This window comes from Mytilus edulis, chromosome 3 (genome assembly GCF_963676685.1).
Source record: "Mytilus edulis chromosome 3, xbMytEdul2.2, whole genome shotgun sequence".
Classification (NCBI taxonomy): domain Eukaryota; kingdom Metazoa; phylum Mollusca; class Bivalvia; order Mytilida; family Mytilidae; genus Mytilus; species Mytilus edulis.
Genome location: NC_092346.1, coordinates 75,186,664 through 75,202,184, shown reverse-complemented (window position 1 = coordinate 75,202,184; position 15,521 = coordinate 75,186,664). Strand labels below are relative to the sequence as shown.

General features: G+C 32.9%; 2 protein-coding genes across 5 annotated transcripts in view; one reads left to right on the top strand and one right to left on the bottom strand.

The window, feature by feature from the left end:
- The window catches only part of LOC139517441 (alpha-2A adrenergic receptor-like), a 541,200-nt gene that overhangs the window by 90,641 nt on the left and 435,038 nt on the right, over positions 1-15,521 (bottom strand). The window lies entirely within an intron of this gene.
- The window catches only part of LOC139517440 (uncharacterized), a 76,086-nt gene that overhangs the window by 38,636 nt on the left and 21,929 nt on the right, over positions 1-15,521 (top strand). The window contains exons 9-14 of one of the 4 annotated variants that reach the window (XM_071308468.1): positions 2,928-3,023; positions 4,615-4,668; positions 5,805-5,858; positions 12,115-12,168; positions 13,302-13,355; positions 14,496-14,549. In XM_071308468.1, the coding sequence (XP_071164569.1) occupies positions 2,928-3,023; positions 4,615-4,668; positions 5,805-5,858; positions 12,115-12,168; positions 13,302-13,355; positions 14,496-14,549 (366 nt within the window). The remainder of the gene's footprint in view (positions 1-2,927; positions 3,024-4,614; positions 4,669-5,804; positions 5,859-12,114; positions 12,169-13,301; positions 13,356-14,495; positions 14,550-15,521) is intronic. The other 3 variants (XM_071308470.1, XM_071308469.1, XM_071308472.1) reach the window with 3 other exon arrangements.

The following is a 15,521-nucleotide window of genomic DNA, read 5'->3' as shown; positions in this document are numbered from 1 at the left end:
CAACACGAACCCCAATGTACCATAATCTATCATGATAACGCTATTTCTTGGAAAGATTAACATATTTGTCAAACATCTGATACATTTACAACTGCAACTTTTTTGGCATATGTGAAATCAAATCAACATCCGGTTAGTTCAGTTAGCAACCTTATATATATTTCTTCTGATAAAATGGAGCTAGAAATATTGACAGGAGCCTCTGGCCTTTGTTAGTCTTGTATGATTTTCAATTTTAGTGTCTTGTGTATGAATCGGAGTTTAGTATGACGTCCATTATCACTGAACTAGTATACATATATGTTTAGGGGCCAACTGAAGGATGCCTCCGCGTGCGGGAGTTTCTCGGTTCATTGAATACCCATTGATGGCCTTCGGCTGTTGTCTGCTCTATGGTCGGGTTGTTGTCTCTTTAACGCATTCCCCATTTCCATTCTCAATTTTACATATTCTAGCAGCTCATGTTTTATTAGAAAAAGGATAAAAGACTACGGCTTGCTTTCTTTTTTTTTATTGTGGTATTTCTTTTCTTCGATTTATAGTATAATATTACCCATAGAGTTGTGTAAATTTTGTAGAACAAGTTAACGAAATGCGCTAGCTGTTTACGGTTTACCATTTAATGCTTCTGTATAATTACATGAATTATGCACAAGGAAACTCCTAACATCTATAAATTGACAATGAGGGTCGATTGAAAACAAAACTTTACGACACAAGAGATGATTTCAGCTTTCCAATTATGAACTTTCCATTTCTAAGTAGCAACATTCCAGCAGCACCTGCATACGGTGTACATATCTCCCAATTGATACGATTTCTCGTGCTTGCATTTCCTATCATGATTTTTTTTTATAGAGGGTTGTTGCTCCCAAGGAAGCTATTAAATCAAGAGTTCCAAATGGTGTTGGTTGACCGTTATGGAATAACAGTTTCACAAATGATATCGGATATGTTCCTTACGTCGTAACTACAATCCCCTTCCCTTTCATCAATGTGACCTACCGAATTAGACTATTTACCGGATTTTTTATCACATAAGCAACACGACGGGTGCCACATGTGGAGCAGGATCTGCTTACCCTTCCGAAGCACCTGAGATCACCCCTAGTTTTTGATGGGGTTCGTGTTGTTTATTCTTTAGTTGTCTATGTTGTGTCATGTGTACTATTGTTTGTCTGTTCGTCCTTTTCATTTTTAGCTATGGCGTTGTCAGTTTATTTTCAATTTATGAGTTTGACTGTCCCTCTGGTATCTTTCGTCTCTCTTCCGTCAACAAAAGACAATTGAGTAAAGATTAAGAGAGTTCGCTTCTAAGTTTCTAAATGTATTGATAGATGATTAATACAGGAATCAAAAGAGCAAAACACATATGTAGTTAAATGTCCTTGATTACGAGGTATTAGCCATTGAAATTTTGGCGGAAAAATCTTCTCTCTCCATTTTACATATCTTTATCATTGACAAGTTTGAGTTCACAAAAACTATTAAAAAATAAATAAAATTGTATAAGATTTTTTACTATACACGTAAAAGATTTATAAAAAGAAAAATTGGGGTCGATGGGCAAATTTGTTTAAGGCATTAAAATGGATAAAACCAGCGGATTCCGAAAATCTGACAAAAATTCCAAAACATGATAAGCGAACATCCTTAAAAGAGGGAAGAAAGATATCAGACGGACAGCCACCTCATAAATCGAAAATAAGCTGACAACGCCATGGCTAAAAATGAAAAGGACAAACAGACAAACAATAGTACACATGACAAAACATAGAAAACTAAAGAATAAACAACACGAACCCCATCAAAAACTAGGGTGATCTCAGGTGCTCCGGAAGGGTAAGCAGATCCTGCTCCACATGTGGCACCCGTCGTGTTGCTTATGAGATAACCAATCCGGTAAATAGTCTAATTCGGTAGGACACATTAATGAAAGGGAAGGGGATTGTAGTTACGACGAAAGGAACATATCCGATATCATTTGTGAAACGGTTATTCCATAACGGTCAACCAACACCATTTGGAACTCGTGATGGCGTCCGTAAAATTTACGAAGATGATTTCAACTTCACCATTTGGAACTCTTGATTTAATAGCTTCCTTGTGAGCAACAACCCTCTATCAAAAATATCATGATAGGAAATGCAAGCACGGGAATATCGTATCAATTGGGAGATATATACACCGTATGCAGGTGCTGCTTGAATGTTGCTACTTAGAAATGGAAAGTTCACAATTGGAAAGCTGAAATCATCTCTTGTGTCGTAAGTTTTGTTTTCAATCGTTGTCAATTTATATATGTAAGGAGTTTCCTTGTGCATAATTCATGTAATTATACAGAAGCATTTAATGGTAAACCGTGAACAGCTAGCGCATTTCGTTAACTTATTCTATAAAATTTACACAACATTATGGGTAATATTATACTATAAATCGAAGAAAAGAAATACCACAATAAAAAAAATAGAAAGCAAGCCGTAGTCTTTTGTCTTCTTTCTAATGAAACATTGTTCAATGTCATTTTTGATGTACAATATTTTTTTCTTAGGACTGTTTGTCTTTCGTTATTGACTGAAATATTATTACTTCTCAAATACAACCCACCTGAGAGACGATATCTTTTAAATAATTAAAAAAGAAATCAATTGTCTGTACTAAAATGAAAATATAAAATGCACCAAATAAACTAGAACCAGTAATATTTATTCACTGTTTTATTACAGTGGTACATCTATGCAGAAAAGAAATTATTCACACCATGCTATCAAACAAAAACTTTTATTTGGTTTAATATCGTTGAAGACGCTAGGTCATTAAACTTCATTAATTATTGAAAAGGTACTATCTTTACTTAGCATATCTGCTAATCTGTATTTTAAAAGATGTTCTTTTCTATTATTATTCTTTGAATATTTCTTTCAAAGAAACAGCTGCAAGGAAGACCATTGTGCAACCAAATGTTGGTATTAGTACACCGGCAATTCTTGAAATTGACCAACAAAGCATTAGAGAACACAAAGGTACAGTTATGTAGGCGCTAAACAGTCTGACAATTACACCGACCTGAATAAAACTTGGTATTTGATTCGTGTTCGTCACGCCGACGACATTTGCAGAATCCGAAAAATAGGGATAATTATCTGGTGGCGGAGTGAAAAACTATTTGCAGAAAGCAGGCGACCAGGATGATGCATACCTAGTATGCAGATACATAATGTAACGATGTTTTTGTCTGTCATATGTCCATTGTCCTTGGCCTCAATTTCATTGTTCAGCGACTGTTTGAAAAAAAAACATTAAAGTGAATATGAATTTCTTAATTTTGATATGTAATATGATACCTTTGTTTGTTATAGGTGTTCGTTGCAATATCATCATGTACGTCAGACAGGGGCCGCGTGACACGGACCTTATGCGGTTGATAACTTTATAAAAATTTCACATATCGATTTTAGATAATGGTGCTATTGGCTCTAAATAAATCCCTTAATTTATATAAATTTTGTCCATCAATAACTGTGTTTCGTTACAAGTCTATAAAGTTTCCTAAATTATCTCGTTAGGAGTTTCTGTTTTATTAATTTCAGTGGCATGGAATGAGATTTCACAACATTCTAAAGGTTTTCTAATAATTATTTTAATAAATATGAATACATATTGATCGATGAAGATAGGTATCGTCTATCACGATTTAAATAATCAAGGAAATACATTAACGTTGAACCCAACCAATTTAAGTGAGCATATAAATTATACTTTACATTTCTATTCAGCGTCCAGGATGTAGAAAGTTTCAAGGAGTTAACCAATTGTACGCAACTCGTTATTTGATTTCGAAATGATTCCCTCGCAAGTAACCTCATTTCTGATTTATATTTCCGTCTCACCAAGTATAATTGATCATCGTCGTGTCTGTTTTATTTTCCTTACTGAAGTTGTTAAATTATGATAATCGGTAGAGATTTTTATCGTTGCTATACTTTTTTTTGTCTCACATCATCAATTGCTGATTACTATTTTACCTTTTTCCTTAAACATAATGCAAGATATTTTTTAATCAAAACTTTGCAATAATGTTCACATCGATCAACATATCTTTTTATTTGTGAGTGACTACAATTACGTAGATCTATTAAAAATGTCTATTTTTCTTTTAAAAGTAGGTATGATTTTCTCTGATTGTACATGTATTGGTACACATTTCAAGTTTCAAGTTACCGAGGAATTTTTTTCTAACGCATATCTAAATATCAATTAAATTTATTCCAAAAAGTTTGTCAATTATATATATGTTAGCTAGTTGGATGTTGAAAATTATTCCTGTTGGCAAAATTGACCTAAAAAAAATATTGAAATGAATGTATTTATCCCGTCCTCCAAGCATATCAAATCAAAAAGTACCAACAGATCTATTCCTTGACAGAAATTAAAGAATAGTTAATGTTTCCCCCTTGTTTGCATATATACTATTCTTATTTCGACTTCGATTTTGACAGCTATTGTAGATCTTGATAAAGAGCTAACAATATGGCATGGTTCGTCAATAACATGCAACTTTATGTTAAAATGTATCATATAATTTTAATAAATTAGTTATATATATTGTTATAGAAAACAATCTGATGAAAACAGAAACAAATTTGTCTACTCCAACAGAAAAAGCAGGTAAGAATGATATTTCTTATCTCCTAAACGGTTTAATAAAGAATTTTTAAATACGAAACCATTTTAAAATTTTTGATTTTGTCGTCATTTTTGTTAAAGTAGGCAATAATCAATTTCCCCATTTCCATTTCCATTCTCAATTTTAATAATCAAAGACGACTAAACTGATTTTTACATGCTATGTAGAAGAAAGCTAGAAAAATTAAATATATATTATTAGCAATATATGAGTTCGATTTTTTTAGATAAATTCTTTTTAAGCACCACATTCGTTTACAAAAATCTCAAATGGACCCTTTTTCAATCAGCACTAAACATAAGATGTAAATTTCTTATTTTAGCTCACCTGCCAGTTATACAAATTAGGAACAACTTACTTTTAACTAAATCTAACATAAACAGCAATAGTTGTCCTTTTCTTGATTTTGACATTTTAGTTTCTAAAGGGAAACTCCACACTTAAATTTACGACAAAAGAGATTATTTTCGTTCACTATTGTTGAATTTCCTTTTTTATAAGGCGATGTTTTTTCGCTCCATCATACGGTAATTATATATCCCTACTCGTTCGTTATGCCCATGTGTGTAGTAATGTCATAGATTTTAACGAACGTAATGAATGCATCACTGGTAAATTATTAAGTCGGGGATTTCGTTACCATCAACTACTTAAATCTTTTACTAAATTCTTTCACAGATACAAAAATTGGCTGTACTTGTAGAGAACCTGTTGTCAATTATATGTAAGCTGGATGGATGTTGAAAATTATTCTTGTTGGCAATAATCCTTTTTAACTGATTTATTGTTTTAACATTGAAATCAATGAAAACTGCTCGCAGCAAGAAAACAAATCTGTTGACCCAAAACAAATTGTCAAATGTATGTTTTTATCCCGTCCTTCAAGAATATAATATCAAAAAAGTACCAAAAGATCTATTCCTTGACAGAAATTAAAGAATGGTTAATGTTTCCCCCTTGTTAGCATATATACTCATTTTATTTCGACTTCTATTTTGACAGCTATTGTAGATCTTGATAAAGAGCTAACAATATGGCATGGTTCGTCAATAACATGCAACTTTATTTTAAAATGTATCATATAATTTTAATTAATTAGTTATATTTATAATAATAGAAACCAATCTGAAGAAAACAGAAAAAGATTTGTCTACTCCAACAGAAAAAGCAGGTACGAATGATATTTCTTTTCTCCTAAGCGGTTTAATAAAGAATTTTTAAATAAGAAACCATTTAAATTTTTTTGATTTTGTCGTCATTTTTGTTAAAGGAGGTAATAATCAATTTCCCCATTTCCATTTCCATTCTCAATTTTAATAATCAAAGACGACTTAACTGATTTTTACATGCTATGTAGAAGAAAGCTAGAAAAATTGAATATATTATAAACAATATATGAGTTCGAATTTTTAAGATAAATTCTTTTTAAGCACCACATTCTTTAGAAAAATCTCAAATGGACCCTTTTTCAATCAGCGCTAAAAATAAGATGTAAATTTCTTATTTTAGCTCGACTGCCAATTATACAAAATAGGAACAACTTACTTTTAACTAAATCTAACATAAATAGCAGTAGTTGTCCTTTTCTTGATTTAGACATTTCAGTTTCTAAAGGGAAACTCCATACTAAAACTTACGACAAAAGAGACGATTTTCGTTCACTATTGTTGATTTTCCTTTTTTATAAGGCGATGTTTTTTTCGCTCCATCATACGGTGTTTATATATCCCTACTCGTTCGTTATGCCCATGTGTGTAGTAATGTCATATATTTTAACGAACGAAATGAATGCATCACTGGTAAATTATTAAGTCGGGGATTTCGTTACCCTGAATTACTTAAATCTTTTACCAAATTATTTCATAGATACAAAAATTGGCTGTACTTGTAGAGAACCTGTTGTCAATTATATGTAAGATAGATGGATGTTGAAAATTATTCTTGTTGGCAATAAATGTTTTTAAATAATTTATTGTTTTAACATTGAAATCAATGAAAACTGCTCGCAGCAAGAAAACAAATCTGTTGACCCAAAACAAAATAGTCAAATGTATGTTTTTATCCCGTCCTTCAAGAATATAAAATCAAAAAAGTACCAAAAGAGCTATCCTTGACAGAAATTAAAGAATGGTTAATGTTTCCCCCTTGTTAGCATATATACTCATTTTATTTCGACTTCGATTTTGACAGCTATTGTATATCTTGATAAAGAGCTAACAATATGGCATGGTTTGTCAATAACATGCAATTTTATTTTAAAATGTATCATATAATTTTAATTAATTAGTTATATTTATTATTAATAAACAGACTACTGGCGATGAAAAACAGGCAATACAAATTGTAGAAAGAATATAGAATATTTATTACTAATAATACAGCAAGTATATGTACAAAATATGTATGTGTGGATATTTGATAGGCCGCAGATAAAATGTTTAACCAGTTCCATGGAGATAAACGAACTGATAGCCAAAGGATTGAAAAGAGCATATCGGTGACCCTATGATAACATAAGTGTCAAAACATCCCCCCTACGTGCAAGAGTGGACTGGACGGAGAACCCCCTATGTTTACACAGACCTCTGAAAACAACAGTCTCTCAAATGCAAACAACCTGAATTACGTGTACTGCGGAGATGACACCTCCCTTCTGATACCAGAAGTGGAGGGGATTCCTCTTGATGACAAGAGTGAACCCTAGGAAATTATTTGATACCCTCCACTAAAGAGCTGGTAGGGTAGAGATATGTACCAGAGGGGGACAGTTCCAAGTCCGTTTATTGTCTCCCTGAACCGCCAAATGAATCGGGGTCTTATAAATCCCCATTCACCGCCAAACAATCTCTGCGCTCAATTATCTGGTGGGAAAACCTTAGCAGAGTACGAAAGTTTCAATGGCAGCCTGAATGTTATTTAGGAAAATGGTAATACCGACTTGTGACAGGTGGCAGCCGTCATGTCTAAATAAATTTTGTTCAGAGGTTTTGATAGCTGTATACCTCGAAATATATTGGCCTTCGGTCTTTATAAATGATCTTACGGCAGAATTGACTCTTTTTCTAGTTATTTCCACTGACTTTGGCCTTAATGTTCCATGCCAATAGGGCCTTGGTAAAATGTCTGACCAAATTATTCTGATGTCAGGTGCAAAAACCTTTATTCTCAAAATTGAACATTTGATGTTCTCTATTAGCTCTTTTGATTTCATAAAAACTAGATCATTTGCACCTAGATGTATAAATATATAATTATGGGCTGGCCACTTTTTAATTTCATTTTCAAAAGATGAATCCAGATCTTTCCATTTCATTCCTGATTTAGTTATCCATTTAACTTGTACTCCAAGCCTATCCAAATTAAGGTTTTTCCCACCAGATCGGTTAGCAGCTTATCCAAACAGTTGACTGCAGCTCATGACCTACAAACCGAAAACTATTTAAGGAGTTTGTTATAATGTTGTTTACTTCTTTTCTATATGTACATATAAAGAAATTGAAAATTTTAAAATTATTTTCACCAAGGAATCCTGATGTAACGCTCAAATGCACCTGATGACCACCTTACCCATTTTTTAATAGCTTCGTGATTAATACCACGTTTGCTCGCCTCTGTGGCGGCTCCAATTCTAAATGAATGCGATTTCAAAAGGTTAGGGTTTAGAATGTTACAAAAATTAACTGACTTTCTTAGCATAGCTGACAGTTGATAACGGGTTAGCGGTGACCCGTCAAAATGCATAAATAAATGATAACAGCCTGAAACCGCAGGACGTGCAGCTAAATATTTCTTCAAGGTTAACACAGGGCAAATGCTCGCGTTATCTCTGTATTTATTTATCACAATAAACGTTGAATAACCTCTCTGATCCGTTTTACTTTTCTTAATGTTGATTTTTAATTGACAATCTGACACGACCACATCCGACAATTGCAGTGCCTCGGTACTAGAATCAGATTTTTTTTGTCGTAAATTCACTTACACGTAACATAGCTGATAGCGAAAAATGCCAAAATAAATGAAGATTAAATAATAAAGATTCATAAGTAGATGAACAAATACTAGGGAGAGCGTCTGTAATCTGTCGTAATAATGGTAATGTTACCGGGGCCCTATTGTCTCTCTGTGGGTGATTTCTGTGTAAACCTTCAAGCATTTTTGATACCACAAAATTCTTAGTAGTATCCTCTAAATTACATTCCTTGTGAGAAAAAGAAATGCCACTTATATATAATCGAACTGTAGCTGGAGAAAAATGCTTCAATGATAAATAAGCGATGAATTGTACTAACTGTTCAACAGGAACTGGCCATACTTTATCCAGTGTATATAGAAGTTGGAATGAATCAAGAACAGATCTCGCTCTTGAATAGCTTTTCCATGTATTTCCGGCTAACGAATCGGAAAAAAGTCTAGCTGATTCCTCTGTTATAGAATCCATACTTGGTTCGGAATTGGAGTTGGTGTCAGAGATGCATTTGGTGCTAGGTTCCGGAAATGGGACAACTGGCAACGAGAAATAGCATCAGCTATAGTATTGACCTTACATGGGACGTGATCTGCTTTAATAAATATGTTATGATGTAATGTTTCTAGAACTAAACGTCTAACTAAAATCATGACATCTGATGATTTTGATGATTTCTTATTAATAATCTGCACTGCTCCTTCGTTGTCATTATGAAACAACACCTTTTTATTTCTAAGTTCAGACCCCAACAGAATGATCGCTACCATGACTGGAAATAGTTCTAAAAATGTAATGTTAGACAATAAATCGCGCTTATGCCACGTTCTCGGCCATAACCCGTGAGCCCATTTACCCTTAAAATATATGCCGAAACCAAGTGTGGACCCCTCGTCATTGTCTGTGTAAAATTCGAGCGCCTCGTTAGAGGTCCATAATCTATCTGGCATAAGAGTAACACCGTTAAAATTTTTCAAAAATGATTTCCACATCAAAAGATCAGCTTTTATGTTCGAAGTTATTCTTATTCTGTAATGTGGTTTATTCAAACCAATCGTTGAATCAATCAATCTTCTGCAAAAAGCTCTCCCCTGCGCGACAACACGACATGCAAAGTTTAATGAACCCAAAAGGGATTGCATTTCTCTTAGCGTGACCTTCTTGCATTTTAAAACAAAGGAAATTTTTTGAAGCAATTCATCTGAAGGTAAGCGGAGAGTCATGTCGGAAGTGTCAATTTCTACACCCAAGAATGTAAGCCGAGTCGTGGGAGAGATTGTTTTCTCATCCGCTAAAGGAATTCCCAGATCATTGCAAATAACCTTGAAAGTATGAAGCAGGTCAGCACATTGACAAGTTCCGCCCCTTCCCAAAAATAGAAAGTCGTCAAGATAGTGTACAATGGCGACCTCAGATTGTCTTACAGAAACCGCCCAGTGTAGAAATGACGCAAACTTGTCAAATAAAGCACAGCTAATTGAGGCTCCAAAAGGGAGGGATTTATCAAAATAAAATTCTTGATTAATTTTGAAACCAAGAAGATCAAAATCAATCGGTAGAGAGTAATCTAAACGATGAGCGGACATCGGACTTGCTGGCTAATGTTTTATTTCCGTATAATTTTATAACATCGACAGCGTCATCAATATTTGAGTAGACAACTGAACATTTCTTTGGATCAATAAAATCATTGACGGATGAATTTTCGGGATAAGATAAGGGGTCAATAACTCTAAACTGACCGTCCTTTCCCTTTGGAACTAATCCCAATGGCGAGATTCGTAAAGTAGGAATAGGCCTAAACTTAAAGGGACCAGCAACACGCCCTGCATCTATTTCTTTCTTAATTTTTTGAAGAAGTATATCTGGTCTCTCAATAGCACTTTTTAAGTTTTTGGAATCTGTAGGTAAACGAGGTCCTGAGTAATGTAAAGAAAAACCAAATTTGAAACCGGACAATAAATACGAGGCATTTTCTAAAAGGGGATAATCATGTAAATATATTTCTTAATTTTCAACCTTCACTGGGGAAAAACCAAGTGAAAATGTGTCTCTCTGTTTTGCCATTTTAATGTCTCTTACAAAAATAAGCTGGGTGTTGACCTCCGCATGCTGAGCATCCATGTTTGAATCTGCAGGGGTTAAAATTACACCGCTTCCTTTTTGTGTTGTATGCATTGCATGTTCTAGGTGGCTGAACATTTTGTTGGCCTGACGAAAGGAATAAAGAGGATCACTTTGAGAACTGAAACCTACTTTACTTTCATTACTTTGACCTTGATCTCTCATAGCTGTTGTTATATAAAATGACCATAAGTCTTGGTTTATGACAGCCCAAGATGACTGAGGTCTTTGTGCTTTGTGGAGTCTGAATTGCTCATCGTATGTTCCCCAACCGTGTGATTTATTTGCTGCAAAACGAATATCTCTCATGTACTTTAGCAATTATTGAGCCAAAGAACTCTGTTTCTCTAGCAAAATACTCATATAAATCATGAAAGCGCTTGTCCATGTGTGTATATTTGGTATAGCCCGACATGGTAAAGATTCAATCCGCATGTGACCCCCTTTTACAACCAAATCACCTTCATGGTCAGGAAAATTTGCCAGTTCTCTAGGAGATTTAATCAACGTTAGGTCGATAAATTCATGTTTCCAAATCTTATCTTTTAGTTTCATGGGTACATAACACTCGATTTGGTCAAACAAACTTTCCTCAAGACAGGAAAGGCTTTGTGAAAACTGAATGTTTTCGTTAAATATGTTAGATTCTGTCCCAGTTGACGTTTGGGAGGGCTCTTGGTCACTACTAAAATCTATAACCGACTCACCAGATGATCTTGGATTAACTACACTAGCTATAGGTTGTTCCTTCTCCTTAGGGTCGGCCATTCTTCGTCGTTTGACCCCCTGCCCTCTAGCTGGAGTCCCTTTCTATGAATTCCCTCTTGGCATGGTAGATTAGAAAACTGGTCAGTAAATGAAAAACTAGAATGGCACTAAATCTAGAAACTGGCAGCAAACAAACAGGTAGGATGGTTCGTAATTAAGACAATGAACGTCACACTTTTATATACGGCTAATGTTTCTTCCTTATAAAAACTCTTAAGTCAACAAAATGTTTGTTTGCGATGATACTCCGGAAATAATAACTACACAGGTTGAAATTGCACAAAAACTAAGAATATAGACTAAGTCAAAAATTATTTTTTGTTATAACAAAATGTTTGTATGAAGCTAAACAGATGCTATTTGAGAAAGTTATAACGTGCTTTACACTCTTAAGAACAAAATGCACGTGATAGTAATCATTCTTAACAAGAGGCGTTCCCAAAATGAAAGATTGTGTAAGCGAACACTTTTGATTTATAATACAAACACGTGTACATAATCCAAAAACAACATACGCCAGTAGCCTCATTAAATTCAATTATCTGATAAACAAAAATTGCTATTATAGAAACCAATCTGAAGAAAACAGAAACAGATTTGTCTACTCCAACAGAAAAAGCAGGTAAGAATGACATTTCTTTTCTCCTAAACGGTTAAATAAAGAATTTTTAATTACGAAACCATTGAAAGATTTTGATTTTGTCTTCATTTTTGTTAAAGCAGGCAATAATCAATTTCCCCATTTCCATTTCCATTCTCAATTTTAATAATCAAAGACGACTCAACTGATTTTTACATGGTATGTAGAAGAAAGCTAGAAAAATTAAATATATCATAAACAATATATGAGTTCGATTTTTAGAGATAAATTCTTTTTAAGCACCACATTCGTTTAGACAAATCTCAAATGGACCCTTTTTCAATCAGCGCTAAAAATAAGATGTTAATTTCTTATTTTAGCTCACCTGCCAGTTATACAAATTAGGAACAACTTACTTTTAACTAAATCTAACATAAACAGCAGTAGTTGTCCTTTTCTTGATTTCGACATTTCAGTTTCTAAAGGGAAACTCCATACTAAAATTTACGACAAAAGAGATTATTTTCGTTCACTATTGTTGATTTTCCTTTTTTATAAGGCGATGTTTTTTCGCTCTATCATACGGTGTTTATATATCCCTTCTCGTTCGTTATTCTCATGTGTGTAGTGATGTCATAGATTTTAACGAACCTATTGAATGCATCACTGGTAAATTATTAAGTCGGGGATTTCGTTACCATGAAATACTTAAATCTTTTTCTAAATTCTTTCATAGATACAAAAATTGGCTGTACCTGTAGAGAACCTGGTGTCAATTCTATGTAAGCTGGATGGATGATGAAAATTATTCTTTTTGGCAATAATCCTTTTTAAATGATTTATTGTTTTATCATTGAAATCAATGAAAACTGCTCGCAGCAAGAAAACAAATCTGTTGACCCAAAATAAATTGTCAAATGTATGTTTTTATCCCGTCCTTCAAGAATATAATATCAAAAAAGTACCAAAAGATCTATTCCTTGACAGAAATTAAAGAATGGTTAATGTTTCCCCCTTGTTAGCATATATACTCATTTTATTTCGACTTCTATTTTGACAGCTATTGTAGATCTTGATAAAGAGCTAACAATATGGCATGGTTCGTCAATAACATGCAACTTTATTTTAAAATGTATCATATAATTTTAATTAATTAGTTATATTTATAATAATAGAAACCAATCTTAAGAAAACAGAAAAAGATTTGTCTACTCCAACAGAAAAAGCAGGTAAGAATGATATTTCTTTTCTCCTAATCGTCTTAATAACGAATTTTTAAATACGAAACCATTGAAATATTTTTGATTTTGTCGTCATTTTTGTTAAAGGAGGTAATAATCAATTTCCCCATTTCCATTTTCATTCTCAATTTTAATAATCAAAGACGACTAAACTGATTTTTACATGCTATGTAGAAGAAAGCTAGAAAAATTAAATATATTATAAACAATATATGAGTTCGATTTTTAGAGATAAATTCTTTTTAAGCACCGCATTTGTTTAGAAAAATCTCTAATGGACCCTTTTTCAATCAGCACTAAAAATAAGATGTAAATTTCTTATTTGAACTCACCTGCCAGTTATACAAATCAGGAACAACTTACTTTTAACTAAATCTAACATAAACAGCAGTAGTTTTCGTTTTTTTCTTGATCTAGACATTTCAGTTTCTAAAGGGAAACTACATACTATAATTTACGACAAAAGAGACGATCTTCGTTCACTATTGTTGATTTTCCTTTTTTATAAGGCGATGTTTTTTCGCTCCATCATACGGTGTTTATATATCCCTACTCGTTCGTTATGCCCATGTGTGTAGTGATGTCATAGATTTTTTTAACGAACGTAATGAATGCATCACTGGTAAATTATTAAGTCGGGGATTTCGTTACCATGAATTACTTAAATCTTTTACCAAATTATTTCATAGATATAAAACTTGGCTGTACCTGTAGAGAACCTGTTGTCAATTATATGTAAGCTGGATGGATGTTGAAAATTATTCTTGTTGGCAATAATCCTTTTTAACTGATTTATTGTTTTAACATTGAAATCAATGAAAACTGCTCGCAGCAAGAAAACAAATCTGTTGACCCAAAAAAAATTGTCAAATGTATGTTTTTATCCCGTCCTTCAAGAATATAATATCAAAAAAGTACCAAAAGATCTATTCCTTGACAGAAATTAAAGAATAGTTAATGTTTCCCCCTTGTTTGCATATATACTATTCTTATTTCGACTTCGATTTTGACAGCTATAGTAGATCTTGATAAAGAGCTAACAATATGGCATGGTTCGTCAATAACATGCAACTTTATTTTAAAATGTATCATATAATTTTAATTAATTAGTTATATTTATAATAATAGAAACCAATCTTAAGAAAACAGAAAAAGATTTGTCTACTCCAACAGAAAAAGCAGGTAAGAATGATATTTCTTTTCTCCTAATCGTCTTAATAAAGAATTTTTAAATACGAAACCATTGAAATATTTTTGATTTTGTCGTCATTTTTGTTAAAGCAGGCAATATTCAATTTCCCCATTTCCATTTCCATTCTCAATTTTAATAATCAAAGACGACTTAACTGTTTTACATGCTATGTAGAAAAAAGCTAGAAAAATTAAATATATTATAAACAATATATGAGTTAGAGTTTTAGAGATAAATTCTTTTAAGCACCACATTCGTTTAGAAAAATCTCAAATGGACCCTTTTTCAATCAGCACTAAAAATAAGAGGTAAATTTCTTCATTTAGCTCACCTGCCAGTTATATAAATTAGGAACAACTTACTTTTAACTAAATCTAACATAAACAGCAGTAGTTGTCCTTTTCTTGATTTAGACATTTCAATTTCAAAAAGAAAACTTCATTCTAAAATTTACGACAAAAAGAGACGTTTTTTGTTCACTATTGTTGATTTTTACTTTTTATAAGGCTATGTTTCTTTGGCTACATCATACGGTGTTTATATATCCCTACTCGTTCGTTAAGCCCATGTGTGTAGTGATGTCATAGATTTTAACGAATGTAATAAATGCAACACTGGTAAACTATTAAGTCGGGGATTTCGTTTCCATAAACTACTTAAATCTTTTACTAAATTCTTTCATAGATACAAAGATTGGCTGTACCTGTAGAGTACTTATTAAAACATTCTATATTATACGGTGCTATTGTACCTAATAAACTCATCATAGATATAATACCAGGATAGAAAATTATATAAACGCCAGACACGCGTTTCGTCTACAAAAGACTTATCAGTAACGCTCGAATAAAAAAAAGTTAAAGGGCGAAATAAAGGAAAGTTCAGAAACGTTTTGCCAAAATCATCTAAGGTATTCTATTCTTGAGGTAGGAAAGCCTTAGTAATTAAAAACTCAAAGTTTT